This window comes from Chanodichthys erythropterus, chromosome 20 (genome assembly GCF_024489055.1).
Source record: "Chanodichthys erythropterus isolate Z2021 chromosome 20, ASM2448905v1, whole genome shotgun sequence".
Lineage (NCBI taxonomy): Eukaryota > Metazoa > Chordata > Actinopteri > Cypriniformes > Xenocyprididae > Chanodichthys > Chanodichthys erythropterus.
Window position 1 is genome coordinate 3,919,766 of NC_090240.1, and position 20,801 is coordinate 3,940,566.

At 34.5% G+C, this 20,801-nt stretch overlaps 1 protein-coding gene across 4 annotated transcripts in view; it reads left to right on the forward strand.

Moving 5' to 3' along the window:
• Window positions 1-20,801, forward strand: part of mitfb (melanocyte inducing transcription factor b) — a 58,167-nt gene that overhangs the window by 16,615 nt on the left and 20,751 nt on the right. For 2 of the 4 annotated variants that reach the window (XM_067371172.1, XM_067371175.1), the window contains exons 1-3: window positions 2,512-2,615; window positions 3,832-3,958; window positions 9,567-9,810. In XM_067371172.1, coding sequence (XP_067227273.1) covers window positions 2,528-2,615; window positions 3,832-3,958; window positions 9,567-9,810 — 459 coding nt within the window. In that variant the 5' untranslated portion in view covers window positions 2,512-2,527. Of the gene's footprint in view, window positions 1-2,511; window positions 2,616-3,831; window positions 3,959-9,566; window positions 9,811-20,801 lie in introns of those variants that run through there. The other 2 variants (XM_067371173.1, XM_067371174.1) reach the window with 1 other exon arrangement.

Sequence of the window (20,801 nt, forward strand, 5' to 3'; positions counted from 1 at the left end):
TGAAGCTTTGCAGTACCGATAGACCAACAATTGAGTCTATTTGTGATTATTTCATTGATCCAATAGTTATTCTGGCTTGTCTGGAATAGTTAGGCCTACTTCTTCCATGTTTCAATTTCAAAATGTATTGATAAGTTATATTAGTGTAAAAAAGCATGTTTGATATCAGCAATATCTGAGTGCGATATCAGTGTTGTTATCATTAACAAACAAATGTTTTTCAATAAATTCAAATAAAGCTGAAATAAATTATAAATATTAGACCTTAAATTTAAAAATTAGAAATATTTCCTTGGCAACTTACTAACTGAAATAAAATATGTTAAAGTTAAAGGGATAGTTCACCCAAAAATGAAAATTTGATGTTTATCTGCTTACCCCCAGGGCATCCAAGATATAGGTGACTTTGTTTCTTCAGTAGATCACAAATGATGATTTTTAACTCCAACCATCGCGGTCTGTCAGCAGATAATGCGTGTAAATGGGAACTCCATCTATAAGAGTCAAATAAACATGACAGACAAATCCAAATTAAACTCTGCGGCTCGTGACGAGTCCTGTACCTCGTCCTGGGTCGAAGTTTCATTCTGTTAGGCAGTTTTGATTTATATGCTGTTTAACGTTTGATGATTGCGTTATTTAACGTGGGCATAAGTAATCCTTCTATCATTTTTTTTCGGCTTCTTCTTTGCCTGTGTTTTGATCAGGAGATTCAGTACTCTTTCTGAAGATGTGTACCGAATATCCAGATTTTAAAATTGTAATTGTAAACTTTAATAAAAAAAAGAACTAATAACTAACTCAACAACTTTTTGGCTGTTGTCACCGAGCTCCATGGTTAAAAATGGATTGTACACATTTTGCGTTATGTAAATCGACATTATATTGGCCATCTGAATGTTTAATATCTACAATAGACATTAAAAATCAGATTGTTCAACCAGAATTGACATGGCCTGCAGTATATATTTTAGTTCCAGTAAAAATGTGTAATTTGTCTGTCTATAAATTTCAAGCACACTTCAATTTGACGCAAGTGAAAACCAGGCTATGAGGACGAATATAAGATCTAAAGTCTAGTCCAGTAGCACAGCTAGTTGGTTGTTACATGTGTTTTCTCAGCTCAAGTGAGCCTGAGCTACAAGACAGAGTTCAAGCTCAGCAAACAAGTGAGGAGAGAATGAATAAAACTTAATTATGGAAATGGGAGGCAACAAGTTGTTCGAATGAAATCGAATGAAGTGGTCCCCACCCATCCTGTAAATATTACAACAAAGAGCCCCACTATATGTCAGCTGTGATGGCTTACAACAGACTGTAAACATTACTGAAAAGAGCTTCTTCCTCTTTTGATGCTTGCTTCACTTGTTAACATACAGCAAACCCTTTTTAGGTTTTCTCTAGAAACTACATTTGTGTGGGAAAAATTCATTTTTACTCTGAAACAAAGAAAATGGATGTTCATTTAACATTTTTTAAATGTTACTTGTTTCAGAGAACATTCAAAAGTAACGTTCCCATAATGTTTGCAAAATTATAACATGGAATGTTCATTTAACGTTTTGCATAAATAATAATAATAATAATAAAAACATTTTTATAAAATGTTTTGAATGTTCAGAGAACATTTAGAAATAACTTTTAATTTTAGAAATAACTAGAAATAACTTTCATAACTTAGGGTGGTAAAACATACATAATTTTGCTAGCTGGGTAAAGTATTGTCTTTCATGTTCAATCAATCAATTTCTTACTCATTTGTGTTGCCAGTGTAAAATTAAGCAACATTACCATTATCATCACTCAAAAATCCCCCCACATGACATTTGTTACGCACTAAAATGTTTAGTTAGATACATGTATTGTGTTGCATATATAAGTGAAAAATACCATTTACTTCAAATTCTTCCATTAGACATTTTAAATTTTCTTTCAACAATAATGCTTTGTTCAAATGATGGTTTTTAGCCATTTCAGAGGAAATACATAAGTATATGTGGTAAGCCTTTACAATAGTTAATTAGTTAACATTAGTTAACTGCATTAGTTAACATGAACTAATAATGAACTGCAGTTATACAGAATTTATTAATATTTGTTCATGTTAATTTCAACATTTACTAATACATTATTAAAATCTTGTTAACATTAGTTAATACACTTTGAACTAACATGAAAAAACAATGAACAAATTCATTAACTAACCTTAACTAAGATTAGTAAATACAGTAACAAATGTATTGCTCATGGTTAGTTCATGTTAGTTAATACATTAACTAATGTTTAACTAATGCCTTATATGCAGTAAGCAGTATGCTAGTATTCCATTCTGAACCTAAGCCAAAATCTTGTTCATGTCTGTATGCTCTCCCTCTCTCTCTTGCACTCTCTCTCTCACTCTGTGTGTGTGTGTGTGTGTGGTGGAGGCCTGTCGAGCTGTGAAAGGAAAGTGTGCTATCTAACATGCTTTGTTATAATTAACACAACACTGTTTGCCAGGAGAGAGAATAAGAGAGAGAGAGCGAGCATGTGCGAATTTGCAGAAAGTTGGCACCTACACCTGTTCCCCCTCCTCCCTGCACCACCTGTAATGACCTGCGTCTGTCTCAGAGAAGGTGACTGTGAAGGTGACAGAGAAAGCGCCCTCTAGTGTTCAGGGCAGCGTGTGTTCAGAAAGAAAACCTCAGAAATATAACAAGACTGCATTCTCAGGTGTATAAACACGGCCCGGATCTGAGATATGGTTTTGTTATCCTTATGATGATGATAATATCATTATAATGATTTTATAATATTATCATGTCATGTTTAGGAATTTGTAATTTTGTGTTGGAATACTATTTGAATGACATTTCAGTATTTTTACCTTTTAGTATATTTCCTATTATTTTCAAAGGTGATTCTCCTTGTATTATATAACACATGCCAATTCAAATAATTTTGTACATTTATGTAATATAGTCAAACATTTACCATACCAAATAAATGGCTAGTAATACAGTAAAATATAATTAAAATAAAATGCATAAAGTAAAAATTATTTATTACAGTAGAAAATATGTATTGTAATATTAGATTATATAATATAAATGATCAATTCATGGACCATGATTTGTTACCATGTATATTTTGTCATTTTAATTATGGTATTATAGCAAAATTAATATATTACAGTAAAAATGACTATATATATATATATATATATATATATATATATATATATATATATATATATATATATATATATATATATATATATATATATATATATATATATTATTTACTAGGCTACTTGCTTTTATGTTCTGAAGCTGTTTATATATTTAAAAATATACAACTTTATTAATTGAATTTTAGCTTAATTAATTATTTAAACTTTAACTAATTATTTAAAACGTACTTATAATTACATATGCAATTAAATAAAAAAAAAGTAAGGTTAAGAAACTAATTAATTAATAATAATAAAAAAAAAGTAGATCAAGAATTATTTTGGAATCATATATATACATACATATGTGTGTATATATATATATATATATATATATATATATATATATATATACTTTTGCAGTTTGTAAATGTTAATTTTGAGGGACAATACATGAAAATGCAATGTCAGTGCAAAAAAAAAAAATCGTAATGGTCTGGACATTGACATTGTCTTGAGCAGTTTTATGAGATTCACTCCTACACTCACTGTGCCGTCATGTGTAGCAGTGTAGTGTGTTTAGCGCTGATGGCTCGTGTGTGAACGATCACTGCATCTCTCCCTGTGTGCCCCTGTGTACGGACTGGCTGTTGGTGCCTCCCCTTTTGACACGCTCCCAGCGCAGCCGGACCAGCGTGACTCTCAGAGCTGTCCAAGGGCGCGCAGTGCACCTTCAGCACAGGAAATAAAGATGGAGGCTCTGGGTGTCCAAGTGCAAAGACCCTGCGTTTTTCATTGCAGCCGCTTGTGAGTACCTGTGGAGGAGTGTGTGTGTGTGTTGAGTCTGTGTGTGTTTGGAGGGCTATGGGAGGGATGGAGAGTTTGTTTGGGTGCAGTATAAATAAATCTGTGACTATAAATATCCCTGTGCTGTGTGTCCTGTAACTTAGGGATAGAATGAGTATGAGGTGAGCGTCAGAGTACACTTGATAGTGTTTTAATAGCTGTATATTGCTGATCATCAGTATTAGTTTTGAGTTTTGACTATTCACAAGCTGAGAGTATAATTACTTGACTTTCCCAGAATGCAATGTTGTTGTTGCACCACATAAATCAAATTTTTGACATGTATTGTATTTATATAGTATCATGGGACATGACTCGGCTGAAATGAGCAGTATATACTATTTTAACAGCACATGGCAGCTCTCTGAGGTGAGTGGAGGAGGTCAGTCTCCTTCTGATGCAGCTCTCCGATTGGCTAGGGCAGTGTCCGGGTCTGGGGGTGTGGCCACAAAGGACTGTGAACTCATTGTTTTTCCTGACACACATACACACATCGGAGCAGAGATGGTCATGCCGCACACACACCAAAATGGAAAATTACCCCGAGCATTACACACACACACACACACACAACACACACATTCTTTTTATAATGACAACAGAAAATGTGCTTGGGGTGGCCAGTTCCGCGGCAGAGATTTGCTTGTCATGATAAGAACTGTTGTTTAGAAGTGGTGCTGGTGTTTAGTTTATAAGCTCTTAAAGTATAAGACACACAATCACACTGTACTTTTCATTTTGCTGCTCTGACAGTGTCAGATTGCAAACTAGAACCTATATAACTGGAATTGTATATAACAACAATGTTGTATCATAGTTATAGTATATATCTATGGATCCCCTAAAGGGGACATGGTGATAAAAAAATATCAGATGGAGGAAAAATTATAATTTCAATACTTTTTTTTGTTTGATCGCAAAAAGTTTACATTCCCCTGAGGAACTTGTGTTTGCTCACACAACTGGTGATGGAAATAATAGGTGGCAGGAAAACCTCTTTCAATGCTTATGTGAGCAAATGCCAAAGTTTCTTGGGAGAACACAATTCTTTCACAAGAGAACACAAAATTTGCAAAGTTTCACAGGGGAATGCAGTACTTTTTTTGAGAGAGAGAGAGAGAGAGAGAACACAAAAGTTTTCCAAACCCATGCAAAGTTTCAGGTGGAAGGCAAATATAACATTTCACAGAGGAATGCAAGTGTTTTGCGAGCAAATCCAAAGTTTGCCAGGTGAACGCAAAGCATTTGTGAATGAACACAGAGAGAGAGAACACAAAAGTTTTCTGAGCCCATGCAAAGCTTCAGGTGGAACAATAATCATTTTAATTTTATTTATTTATTGCCATAACAACCTGGTTGTCTGGAATTTTTTTCTTGGTGAACTCATCCACAATTATGACACTGAGACAAAAAAAAGCATATACATACATACATAGATACATGTATCCCAAGCATTACAAAGAATGAAATACTGGTGCATAAATACCAGAAGAGTTAAGAGCATGAACCGTCCTACAATGAGTGCTGTTCAAGAAACGCAGTGAGGAATCTAAAGATTGTCTGGTAAATTTGTGAAAAGAACACAAAAGTTTTGCGAGCAAAAGCAAAGTTTCTGGGGGGGTGCAAAAGTTTTATAAGCCCATGCGAAGTTTGTGAGGGGCTCGCATAACTTTTGTGAGAGAGTGCAAAAGTTTTGCGAGTGAATGCAAAGCTAAAATTTTGCAAGCAAATGGCTGTTTTAGGATAATACAGTGGATTTAAATTCTTTGCAATGAAAGGCAGTTCATATCATTTTAATATTTTCTTATAGTGGATGCAAACCAAAAATAAGATTACTGCACCTGTTACACTGGCCATTCATGTGCATAGAAACCTAAAAGGTGATGTATTTTCGCATATATGCCTAAAATCTTGATATTGAAAAGAAAACTAATGTTTCTGTGTCAGAACACACATCTGTCACATCTAATTTTACTTTTTCCAGTGCTTTAGGTCAACTGAAAATTTTTGAAAAGTCACATTTTCAATGTTTTGTTGATCAAAACCACATTAAACAAATCTTTAACTTATTTACTTTTGTCCCTCACAGCCTCGATTTAATTTTTGTCAAGTTAAATATGGCATCAACCCTGACTAAACTCCATAACATCTTTACACAATCAAACTTATGAAACAGTTACAAAAATTGGGGAAGAAAAATAAGAAGAAAGGAGAGGAAGAAGAAATGCAGGGACATTGATTCTGGGTCAGCAGTGTCTAACGCGTGTTTTGATGCATCATAGTTCCTCAGTTTAAAAACTGATCATGGTTCGTCTGGCACGACTGAATCATGACTACTGAATCAAAGGCAATGACTGACTCACTCAGGACTAAAACGCTGTGGATAACTTTTAACACCCTTTTCTGATGGGACTCTTATATTTGGTATTCTGTATCTGTTTCTCTGATGATCATAGAAGTGCTTTGCTAATGCCAAATTCATAAAACATACATCAACCAATCAATGATCAGGTTACTAAAGTTCAAAATTATGAAACCTAATTATATGCAATCTCATTCTTTACAAATTCTTTACATGATGGTCTTCCTCTTATAGTAGGTGAGACCATTAACATGGACGTGATGTTTTCCATCAAAATAAAGGTTTGATGGTTTAACGTTTGAAAATGAATAAATCAAGAATAAAATATTAGTATTGTAATTTTACAGTTCTTTGTTCAGTTACTGTTTTTTTTTTTGAATATTTTTTTATTTTACATTGCAATATTGTAATAGTACGGAGCCCCTAAGGGGACTTGGTGGAAAAAAATGTATAAATAAAGTCATATATTTTTATATAAAACATGTTTTTATATAAAAAATTATATAAAAATAAAGCCAATGCTTTTGCGTTCTCTCGCAAATGTTTTGCGTTCCTCAGAAACCCTTTGCAATCGCTCACAAAACTTTTGTGTTCTTTGCAAGTGAGCGCAAAGTTTCTTGAGGGAATCCAAAACAGTTGTGAGAGAACGCAAAAGCACTGCCAAATAATTTTTAATTATTTATACAAATAAAAAACTTTTTTTTATCAAAAAAATCAGATTTTGTTTATTCCCCCCAAATCCTGCAGCCTTATAATGCTTATAGCATTATTACTACAAATGTACTATGCCATTTTTCTTAATAGTTTCTTCTTTAAATAGAAATAGCGCACCCCCCCAAAACAAACAAACAAACAAACAAATGCTTTTAGTTTGATTCAGAAAAATTGTTGATGCTTGAAGTGCAGCTTTGATTAACAAGCCTTAATATGTCTTGTCAGAAACAGAAATGTAAAGTTGTAGACAATGAGATTACACATGTTTAAACCACAATGCTAAGCAAGTGCAGTAGACTAGCGTTTGACAGGGCCAGACAGGCTAATTAGAGCGATTACTGCACAGCTGGATTGGTTGGCTACTCGGCGGAGGCGCATCAAAAGGATCAGCGGCGAGGAGAAGGCCTCATCTCGACAGCACGTCGTCTGGCTTTCTGGGCGGAAAAACGTGCGGTGTTTGGAGCAAGCAGTTCCTCTACTGAATCATGAAGAGAACTGAAAGTGCATGAGGGAACGTTGTGTAAGTTCCTTTGCTGGATTGGGATCTTTGCGGTACTGTAGAAGAAACGGATGGCGAAATAGTGGGAAGAAAACTCCTCCAAAGCTGTGGGAGAAAGAAAACATAAACAGCCACAAAACTGAAAACATCAGCTGATGTAGAGGAAGTAGAGCACGGTTTTGTTGCATTACATGGGTTTTCACCTTTAATTCTTTTTCTTGGGAGAGAGAGAGATTTGCTTGATTTGCTTCGTTGTTACGATTCGTCACATTGAATCAGCGTCAGGAAGGTCCAGGCTGGTTCTGTGATTACTTCACAAACATCAACTATTCACCGTGTATTAACAATGACGCTGTTAGGCTTTAGTGCTAGAGGTAGTAGTTAAGGCCTTAAATGCTTAAAATAAGTTTATATATTAAACTAATCATGTTTATTACAGTGCATATTTGATGCTGATTGGTCAATTACATTCTGCAATCAATTATGTTTGTATGATGATGCTAAACTACTTAAATTGACTGTGTCCGATATCCTGTGCTAGTTTCATGTTGCTCTTTCATCTGCCATAATAAAATATTTTCTTTTCATCTGTTTATTTAGTAAGTTGCTATGTGTTTTGATATAGCAACTTACCAAATCTCCTTAGTCCTGTCCAGTTAAAGTTAAAGTCAAAAAGTCCATAAAAATATAAACCTTTTTGGAGCTTTAGCCTAGCGGTTAGCATGACTGTTCCAACATATTGACCCATATTTGAAGCCGTCTTGCATCATTTCCCAATTCCATTTCCTCTTCTTTTCTCTGTCATTTCTACTATGATTAAAAAGGCCTGAAATCGTATATTCAAAATGTCAGTGATGTTTGCATGATACTAGGGTGATAGCTAAAGAAGAACTTCATTTTAATGAAATGTCCACTTGTAGTGCATTTTAATTAAAAATATATTTTTATTTGCCCATAATATAATATTAATGTAATAAAAGTCCACTTTCATGGTGTTTCTTAACACTTAAGTACAGTTTAAAAATTTTGCTTAGTTTGTAATAATGTCAAATGAAAAGTTTTAAATCATTATGTTTTAATAATATTTTGTCATGCTTTAAAGAAGTACACTTATTCTGATGTGTTGACTAACATATTAAAGCACATGTAAAGTGCTTGATTATAATTTTAACTCTAGTGTTATTTGATATTATATTTAAAGTTAATATTTTAAAGGGACTGAATTGCAATTTCATCATTAAGAATATAATTACAAATATATTTGGAAATGCATAGATATGACATTGAAGTATATTTTAGTTTACCATAAATGCTTGTCAGTACATTCAGCAGTATACCATATTTCAAAGAAGTAATTCAATGAAGTAAAATAAAATTACATATAAAGATGTACTTAAGTACCTCTTAAGTGGGTCAAAAACACACTCAAAAGATTAGCTAATTGTGTTTATTATATGTTTAAACTGTAATAAATTTTAATTTAATTGCAATAAAAATACAATTAAGTGTCCAAAAACATTACATTCGGTTCACACTTAAGTGTATTTTAAAGTATATTATTTTTACCATGTCATATAGGGTGTTGTTGGTGGTTTGCTAGGTGGTTTCTTACGGGCCTTTTCTGTGGGATTTATTGTCCACTATAGGTAAAAATTCCAATCACAATTCCAAAATTTCTCAACAAACTGCATGATTTTGTATATCATGTCAGTAAAACATATGTGGGCTAAGTTATGCAAGTTCAACGCTTAGGTGTTTGCTCAAAATCATAACCGTATAGTAATGATTGTTGTATTAACTTAGCTTTCCAGTCGGTTTCCATATTTCCAATCCAGCTCTATCCCTGTGGTCAAAATCATTATGCTTCCTAATTAACTACCAGGATCTCTAAATAATTAAATTATCCAGCACCTAGTGTACCAAACACTGTCCCTCTACAGAGCCCCACTTTCTTCCCTGACTCTCTGTCTGTCTGTCTGTCTGTCTGACTACAGTAATCCATCTGAGCAGCAGCATGGCTCCTCTAAGCCCCCGCTGGGTTCGTCGGCCGTGACCTCTCGTATCCTGCTCCGCCAGCAGCTGATGCGTGAGCAGCTCCAAGAGCAGGAACGGCGAGAGCAGCAGAGACGGCAGAGCTCAGCGTACGCACAGCCCTCCGTCACCCAGAGCCCCGCCATCAACGTCAGCGCACCCAGCAGCCTGCCCAGCGCCACCCAGGTGCCCATGGAAGTGCTGAAGGTAACGCAGGCCATATTAGAATCACACATATTAAATAATAGTCTGAAAAATCATATTCTTTGAAACGCAATAATTTATTGAACCTTTAGACCATATATATATTAAAAAAATCTAAGAAAGTAAGTGTATGTGTTTTATGTTTTGTATCATATTTGATACATCAGACCTTTATGGCTCATATAGCATAATATAGAAAAAATGGAGCTCAAACTCGAGGAAAAAACATATCACTTTAATTCAGAGGCCCAAACTGTGCAAAAACTTGAAGTTTTATGATCAAAGCTCTGTTGTTTTAAAACATAAAATGCAATGCAATACAATGATGATTGAGAGATGAACAAATAAACCTTCTTCAAAAGCCTGATGATTATATTTGATACTCATGTTTTAACATGGTTTTTCTAAAAAAATGATGTATGGATAATCAAGTAAACCTAAGTTGCTTCAGTCCAGATAATATCCAGATTAATACTGAAATATTACTAACAATATAAAAGTTATTCTTACATTTGCTTTATAAAAAAAAAGGATTTCACAGCAAAAAGATGCATGAACCACATCCTGAAGAGGGACGTTTTACTTATAAACTGTCATTCAGATGACTGAAGACATGTAGTAGAGTGTACAAACAGGTTTTTCAGCATAGCATGTTGATAATTTAGAGGCATTGGAAATGTGTGTATCAAACATGATAGTGTAGGCAAATAGGGATTAGATTTAATGGCAGTGTTTTTACAATTTACCATCATGTTGTGTTTACTATATATTATAGGTGCTTCCCTTTCTCAAATTGCAACTGAGATTATGAAGTGAATTTAAACTCTGCATTTAATGCAATGCAATAAAAAATCCTTACAGACTGCTTGCAAAAACAAACATACTTGAAAAGTATAGTCCGATGCATGAAACAAATGACTCATTTGCGTCAGTTTGTTTCAGTGCATCAAAAACGTAAAGCATGACCAGTGTAGCCCAGTTTCCGAAATTAAAATTCTCTGAGGCATTTTTTTAAACGAAAAATTAAAAAAGATTTGAATCAGTCTGAAACATTTCCTTATGTCGTGCCATTAGCAGAAAAAGAGATCAAATGAAATAAAAGTAAATTTAGAATCACTTTTTTTTTGTTTGTTTCAAACAAAGATCACAGTTCTCCAGCAATTCTCAACAGACAACTAAACAAAATAGCGTAATTTACTAGAGGTTCTGAGAAAATGTTAATTGCTGCAGTCTATTTAACATATTTAATTAATCTGAATGAATTATTTTAAAAAGACTGAATGATTCAATGACTCACTCATAAATACTTTGTTTTGTTACTGGATGAATCAGCATTTTTTAACAAATCTCGTGAATGAATGATTTAATGACAAATACTTTTTTTAACCGTCACTTGTCGCCACCTACTGGTATAACGATATAATCTATACAATCATTATTTTAGTGCCAAGTTACTTTCAAAAGGTGATTTACTCTATTTAATCGCTACCGTAGCCTCTGTGTTTATATCTGAAATATTAACTTTTATCCCAGGACTTCTGTGATAATATGAATATTTGTAACAGAAATTAACGATACTGTGTGCTTGAAACAGTTTCATACCTATATACATGATAGCTGCTCTCTCTGGATCAGCGGCAGTACCAACTCAGATCTGAATGTTCCAGTGTGATTTTGTCAAAGGGTTGATTGGAGGTTGGCACCGATAGCCTTGTGGGCAGCGAGTCGGTTTCCCGATCCTGTGTCCCTCTCTCTCTCTCACCTTGCTTCCTGTTTGCTCTTTACTATCCCTTATAATAAAAGGCAAAAATTGCCAAAAAAATCTTCTATCCGAATCGTTGTCATTTAAGAATAAGATCGTGTGGGTGTTTAAATCGAATTCGCAATCTTTTAGCAATTAATATTGCAACTCTATAATCTAGCAACAAAGTTGCTAAGTTGGCAACACTGGCAAGATTGTCATCAAACCGTTTCGTCACTATGACAATAGTTGTCCTGAAAGAGAAAAACAATTATAGAAGAAGATCGCTATAGCTCGCTATAGCACCCCTTGTGGCAACTCCAAGATTGCAGCACATACTCTCACTGCATCATGAATTCTGACACACTTTGGAATGTAACAATGTGTGAAATCGAAGAATTGGGCAGGATTTCACAGTGAAGCCTCAGCTCACCATGTCATAGCTGAGTGTCTACATGTATGGCTTCATTCTCCATGACTTTTCATGGTTTGGCTGCGCTGGCACTAGCATATTATGCATTTGTTCTTCTGCTTTCACCGCTCAATTCAACTTGAGCTTGTGTTTTTATCAGCCCAAGCGTGTCTGATTATGATACTGTCCGTAAGGAAGGGGAGGGAACGGGGTGGGCAGGGGACAGTGAAGTGTGTTAAAACGCATATGGGGATTATCTTTCCCCAGAGAATTCCTCTTTAATGCATGCTGTGCTCCAGCCTCTTGGAATTAGCCATCTTTAATCCTATTTGCTCAGCTACATTCAAAATCTTTTCATAGCTTTGATTCCTTGTTAGTCTGCAGAACTATAGACTGTTACTGATTTTCGTGCTATTGTGCACAGACTGTGATAATTACAACTAAATCTGCTGCATCCCAAAGGACTCGGGCTGCTAATGTCACTCGGTAAGAGCTGTTATGTTACATTTGCTCATTTTATCAGGGAAAAGTGATTGTGGCGCTATTAACTGTCTTTGATAGGGTCACAGGCATGGGAAACAGTTGTGTGCATTGATTGTTGTTTTATTCTATAACTAGAATATTCAGTTCAATAGATATGATTGTTCGAATGTGCATCAATAATAGTGATATTGCATGACTATGTTCATATTTTTTATTATTTGTTTAGTTCCGTTAAGGGTTCAGTTTCTACCCATGTTAAGGTATCATCTTATTAACATACTCTGGTTATTTTCAAGTTCAAATATCAAGTTTAAGGACAATATTATTTTTTCTACAGTCTTATTCAGTTATTCTTTGGTAGTTTGTTCTATGATTTATCTGTTTGCTTTAATATGTTCTGTTTAATTAACTCTTTTTATCCACTGTTTTATAAATGAAAACTAATTTTAGATTAACTTCTAATATTATGGCTGAATTTAAACAAGTTTAAAATTAGACTAAAACTAAAACCATAAAAAAATCCATTACATATAATAAAATAAATATTAACTGAAATAAAATACAATAAAAAAACTTAAACTTGTTTTATTTCAGCTAGTTGCCAAGAGACATTTCTCATTTTCATGTAGTTTAACTTGATGTACTAAAAACTAAATCTAAAACTGAAATAAAAATGAATATAGACATATATATATATATACATATATAGACATTTTTATAAAGCAAAAACTTAAAAAAAAAGCAAAAATTACTAAAACTTTAACTGACATGGAACATATAAACATAATATCTAATCAAAATATTAATATTAATATTAAAGCTAATAGTATCTCAATGATATTAAATAAAACTAATTTAAGTGTAGAAATGAAAAATCAGGCATTTTACTCATGTGTCACTTGTTCTTTGCAACATTTCTATTTTGTACATGCTTTGTTGAAACACCTTAGGGATATTTATGAAGCAATTAATGCTCCTATATTTTGATTCTCACACAACAGTTTTTGTTAGATGTGTGAAATGTACTATATTTATGCGTTGACGCTCTCCTGTCAACAGAAGCTGATTACACAAATCACGACCACCCAGCATGCAACTGCCGGTCTGATCCAAATACTGTATAATGAATGAAAATGTTCTTTAAATGAAAGAAAAGTGCATGATACTTTTGATATTTTATGAATAATTTCATAATATTAAATCATAATTTTTTTGTAAATACTGATTTCTAAATTTCACTGTACATTAATTGAACAATCAGATAGAAAACAAATGTTTGAGAAAATGAGAAATGTTTTAAACATGTGGCATATGGAGGGAAAGTATTTGGTTGAATGTTGATACCTGGATGCCACCTTAGTCGTGTTTGAAAACAACTGATACTTTAGCGTCTGATTTAGAGTGGCTCATATCAAAGGATAAAAAGGGCATGGCATGTACTCCTTAACGTAGTATTTATGTTCAGTCAGTCGTTACTTATGCTAAGCTGATGATGTTCTGGTCATTCAATCCATTGAACGGCTGTCAACAATTAAAACACACGGCCTTCCATGTGAACACATGCTCAGATTTTATTTTACCACAACACTATATACAATACAGACCAGAACTTTGAAAGAATTGATTTTAAGTTATTCACTGTACCTATAAAAGAATGTGAATGCTCTATTATGACTGACTGTTTTTAACTTTATTGCCAAAAGCAAAAGTATTTGAAAAATATTAATTTATAAATGAGTAGAGGAAACAGTTTAAGAGATTAAGGGCTTGAATTCCTTTGCCAGTTTAGTTTTGATTAAAGGCCCTAACCTTGAAATCCAAAGTTTATATTTTATCCATGCTACATTTTATTTTAGTTTAACAACGTTAATAACATTAGAAGTATATACTGGAATCTATTCATGATAGGTTTAGTCTAGGTAATACTGCTTTGTCAAGAAATCTACTTTGGCAGTTGCAGAAACCAAAATTCAATATGAAATATAAAAGGTGGGGTTACATTTTATTTTAAGGTGTCCTTAAATTATACATTTAAATACTGACTAATATTACACTGTGAAAAAGATTTTTCAGTGGCAAATAAAACAAAGGTTAGTGCAAGAAAATATTATTTCATTCTTTCTACTTAAAAATTTCATTTTAATTCAATGTGTTACTTGCAGTTTCTTAGTAATTACTTGTCAAAATTTTCTAACAAATTTTGAGTGAAAATTATTTCTACACAATTTTTTCCAGTGTAATTAACATGTACTTACTATAGGGTTAGGATTAGGGTTTGGTTTACGGTTAGTTGCAAGTGCTTTTGCATAATTTACTGTTATTACTATAGTAAGTGCATGTAAAGTATAATGCCGGGTTCAGGCTACACAATATTTTTGTATGTTACGATATTCACTGTGTCAGATTATGCGATTTTGACTCCTAAATTCTTGTCATGTCATGGACAAGAACCGTTAAGGCCTGTACACACCGGGACGAATATCGCGCGTGATTATCGCCGACGTTTAACGCCTCGTGACTAATCAAAGGGCGCCAATGTGAGTGTGCACTCCGACGTGAAAAACGCGAGCCGTAAAAGCGCCATTTTTAAAAAAACGCCTCGGGTTAGTTTTTTTTTGGTTTGATGCGCCGCGTTAAAAACTGGCCGACCAATGAGAATAGCGCTTTTGTTCACGTGCCTGGAGCTTCTGAAGTTACAGTAAAACACGACTTGGTGGCGCTCAAGCACAAAACGGTCTTGCCTAGTACACATTGATACCAAGACGACGAAGAGGAAGTAAGTAGACAAGGAAGACCCCTACAAACTATCCCTGCATCTCATTCAGCTCCCAGCTTCCTAGTTTGTATCAGTATAACGTGTAAATGAATGTGGCCATACTCCCTGATCAGTGCCCTGACTACTGAACTAGGGAGCTGATTGAGAAGCATGCTATGGGTGCTCTGCCCGTTCTTGGCCACACCAATAGATGTGTATTATTTCTGTATTTTTACTGTTTGTTTTTTTTCTTTTACATTCAAGAAATATAGTTGAGAATGCCTATTTCATAAATATGTTTATTTGCACTATCATTCACTTGCACTTCTGTCATTGTGAGTTTTTGCACTACTGTTTCTGACTACCATCTCTCATATGTCATATAAGGACAATATATATAATATGTGTGCCATTTTATAACTGCATTTTTATCTTCTTTAACTTTTTATTAATATCATAAATATGTTTATTTGCACTACCGTTAAGCACAAGCGCCACATACTATCAGGGAGTAAATTTGTACATCCACTCTGTGCATCGCTACTGAAAATCGCTTGGGTATGAACACAAAAAAACGTCTCGAAAAACGCTGGGGATAAACGCGTGCGATATTCATTCAGGTGTGTACAGGCCTTTAGACTACACGTAAAAAGAAAAAAAAATGTCAGACTACACATTGCTTCCCAACCAGTCATTGCTTGCCATCTTTAACGATGTGCGTCATGTCACAGAGAAGGCGGAACTAGTGACTGACTTCCGTTTTCTTAAATGAGACTTCGATGTGGTATGCAACCTTCAAATGCGACCTCCGGAGGACGCAGCCCCTGAATTGGGACACAGCTATAGACACAGATAATGAGAATGAGTAAGTAGAATTATAATACAAGTATTTAAAAGTATAGTAAAGCATATAGAAAAGTATAGTAAAAATATTAGAAAAAATAGAGAATGTGCAATTGATTGAATAAAATATTTGAAACCATTTTAAACTAAGCTATGATTGTATATTTGATACACTTTAATCGTTTAAATCATTTCCCACTGAAATCTAGAAATTACAGATTTGAAGTTTTGGAAGTTCCAGTTATGTAAGAGGGGATGAAAGCTTTCCCTTTTTTTAATGAGAATAAAAATGAGCAAACGATCAAAAGAAAGAAGAAAAAAGAAAGCGCAAAAGCTTTGAGACTTCCCGTCTCTGACTAGCTTAGTCGGCCTTTTCACAAAGCAACGCAAAGGTGTACCAGGCAGAGCTGCTGGACTTGAAAAGTGAAAACATTAAGCTCAGATGAGTTTGTCTAAAGACTGATTGGCCCCTAATTAGCCAAGTGACCTTTGATCTTTTCAGAAATAAGTACAGGATCAGGTTTAGGAGGGAGACAAAGGCAAGAACAGTCTTAGCACACACCAAACGCTAATTCAGCAAAGAATGCCTGTGATTAGGAGCACCCATTTCATTCCACGGCATTGGGAAAAGGGAAAAAAAGCTGAAAAAGTGGGATCATAGCCGAGGGATCAATTTCACCATTGGCTATTCACAATATACCAAATGGAGGGGAAAGAAAACACAAGAAAAATGTTTAGCGACACAGCTTATGGATTTGACTTTTGGCATCGCCTAACACCGTTCCAATGAAAAGGTCTCAAAGGAGGTATAATTTGTACTTATCTGTGCTTTTCTTTGTTGCCAGTAGGACTGATTTTTCACTACATGATTATCGTGGCCAAAATAATTCATTATAATGATATTTTCTATAGAAATCTTGAAAAAAGAAATAATGCTATGATTAATTCTTTTCTTTTTTTTCTTTTTTTTTTTTTCTTTGAAGAATCAGACACGGCATACAAAAGGAACAATTACACTTAATGGCAACCAGTTTGAAATAATCAAACCGGTCTTGTTATGGTCTTCTTACATACGTTTTTACTCCGAGTCTCACCTTTGGACTTTTTTTGCGCAAGGGCGCCCTCTGGTGTTGAGAATGAATGAAACATGATACTTTGATAGTATGATTAGTTTAGCGTTCCATTATGCTCATGACATCCTATTTTTGGTCAAAATTAGGACTAACATATGCGATTAATTCAAAATCATTAAAATTTTAAAATAATTTAATGCACATAACATAAATAAATTACTGAAGCACATGAAATTATGATAATAACATAATTTACGTCATGCAGTTAGATGATCTTGGGAGCTGGGAGTTTATCACACTGAGCATCTACAACAACGCAAGCACCTGTAACCCTGGTAGTTTTCAGTCCAATGATCCTGTAAGCGAATTCATTCAAACAATCAGTCCAAAACAGTGCTAATGTAAAGAAAACCAGGCTTATTAAATCAGAGATGACCAGTTTCAGTGAATTATTAATTCCTGTTTGTGTTTCGCTCTGTCATATTCTGTCATTGTTTTTGAAGAGCCCACACATATCTCGCTGTGTGCGGAATGTCAAAACACAGCTGAATGGCCAGATGATATGCAAACTACATTTCTCAGCTGGATAAAGCAAACCAGCATCTCGCTAGTAAAGTTTTGATGAATGAGGATTGCAATCAATGTAAAGACGTACAGGAGTAAATATAAAACACAGAAAGATGTCAGCAATTAACAGGTTAACACCGGATGGTGGCGCCGGCGATACCACCTTGCTTTTTTTCTATCAGTATGAAAGAGACTCAAAATACTCCGTCAATTTTGCACATACAATTAAGAGATATACACCATTTTAATCTGTGAAATACCTTCTTTTATTTGTGTACACTCAGAGTAAAAACAAAATGTTGTGCTTTTTGCAAAATAAAGAAAATTAACATGATGCGTGATCTGTCGTCTCCCTCTGAACGAAGTCCAATCTGATAGTTCTCAGAAAATGAACTGTAACTTAGTGAATACTAATCACAAAAAAATGAGACTTATGTCTAAAGAAACGTTGAAATGTCAGGTTTTAAATCCTGTAAATCAAATTGAAAACAAAAATTCTTTGTTTATGTAATCTGAATGAAAAGAGAGACGTCAGACGTCCATGAGTCAGCTCATTATCCGCTTATTCAGCCGCAATACATCGTCACAGTCGTGTATTTATTATCTTCAAAAGTGTCTATGTATCTAGCTGCATGTTATAGCCATGGTTAGCAATTTCTGGAAGTCTCTGTTAGTTCCTGGAATGTCACATGGTATGCCTGTTCTTCACTGAGTCATTTGTGGACTAAATGTGCACAGAGCGCCCTCCAGGTGCAAGTATGAATTGAAAACACAGTATCCAGCGCTCATAGTGATGAAATACTGAATAAATATTACTCCTCTGTATAGAAAATTGACATAAACATATGAGAATCCATCAATATTTCTCTAAATGTGCATGCTTTTAAGCTAAAAGCCCTGATGGATGTTGTTTTGTCAAAGGTAACGACTCCGTTTTTCATATTCATAACTCCTGACACATGGGCTATTAACAAATTATGGTCACTATAAGAGTAAAACAGAGGTCAAAATGTGAAGCTTAAGTCTTAGATCTTTTTAATGATGTATAGTTTGTCAACTGCACATTAACATTTAGGCTATATAATATAACAAATATAATAGCCTATATGAAATGACATAGAGGTAACATAAATGTTCAGATGCTTTGCATCATAGTAATACATTATATTTTAAATATTTTAAAATAGAAAACCATTATTTGGTTAGAGACTTGAGACCTCTTTTAAAAACATTATAATAGTAAAGCGTCCAATCTTTTGGACTGGTACTGTAATTTAAACTGTAATAGGCCTATACAACATTTTCTTCACATGATGTGCAATAATACGTGCATGCATGAGATCACAAAAATCATGGTTTCTTGACAAAAAGTCTCTTAGAAAATTTAAACCAATACATTGTTTTATATGAATGAGTAGGCAGGATAATTTACATCATTTTGAAGCAAAAACTCTAGTCTACAACATCCAATACCCAGAAGTCTTGTGAACACATATATAATATTAGTTTTGCAGCCTTATTTCAGTGACTTAAGTTTTTTGTTTTTTCAATAACCACGCATAAATGTTATACCTTCAAAAATACAAACATGTACATACATGCTCACATATTATGATAGCCAAGTTCGTCCTGAATACAGTGTAATGACACTTTTTCCATTAATATGTTTATGAAAAACTGAAAAAAGCACAAATGTCAGGGCGTCAAAACTTCTCCAGGGTCCCAAAAATCCTCAGACCCCAGAGGGTTAATGTAACATTTCCCATTTTAAGATTAGCAAAACAATTGAAACTTAGTCTACACCCTGTACAGTAGCCAAATCAAGATAATGGAGGCAGAGGTCGGTGAAGAAGTTAGTGGTTTTGCTCCTGCAGTCCTGCAGACTGGGGTGATTAATGAGTCATTTTCATGATATTTATTTTTTTTTAAATATCATGAATATCGTCAATAGGTTGTTTGCACATGACGTCACAGCAGCAGCGCAAATGAGTCTGGAGGGCAGGGAGTGATTTTTCTATATAGGAATCCTATCAAAAACTCAAAATTCATATGTTTTGCGTTGTTTATGGTTGCTCAAATAGATAAAATCGAGAACCCAGAAGGTGTTTATACCGCTTACAGAACTTATACGTTTTTTATAACTTATATAATTTTTTTTAACTTTAAAAGTTGTCGCCTTTAATAGCGCTTTGCGTCTGCTGATACTGAAATGCATATGGATTCCTGCTTACCTTTTTTGTTTTTGACTTGGTTATTTATGTCCACATTCTTCATGGTATCGTTTGCAGGGAAGAGACCATTGACTGATAATTTGGTGTTTTCACTTCAGTTTTGTAGAATTCCGTTCACAATGTTGATCTGGTTACCATAAGAACAGTGTCACGCGCTGTTGCTTCAGCCATCATATGGTAGAAAATGTCCAAATAAATGTTTAACAAGCTGACAGAAGTCGATTCAACAACAAAGACAACACTTTCAAAAACACTCAGCTATGTGATTATTTTATTGAGTGATAGGGAGTGGGTTAAATCAGTGACATTATTAGATTTGATATACGGTGTCTCCGCTTCACCTCCTCAACCTGCTTCCTTAGGGGCCGTTCACACAGAACGCGTTTTTCTATTCCAATGCGCTACTTTCCCATTGTTTTTCTATGTAAACACGCGCTTGACGGACGTGCATGACCGTTACGCTCGCGTCTCGGGTCTTTTGCAGCACCTCGCACATGAGCGCCGCGTTTTTAAGACGTCGTGTCAAGTTAAAAGAATTTCAACTTTTACACGCAGCGCCGCTCATCAATGTCAGTTCCAAAACAGTGGACCAATAAGAAGAACTTGGAGGCGGGGCAAGCGTTGCGAGTTGGCATGACAACTGTTTTATATAATGGCAACATGGTGGAGGAGGTGCTCATTATTATCTTATTTTCTTTTTTTCCATGTCAAAACTTGTATCAGTAAATTCTGTAGTTTGCCTATATCTATTATTTCCGTTATTGTCGTTATTGCAACACGTCTCAAAGGCGGCTCGAGACTCTCGCGTTCTATGCTGCGCTTTTTTTAAAACCACTCCTGAGCGCTGCGTCACGTGCTTTTAGACGCAAAGACGCGTTCTGTGTGAACG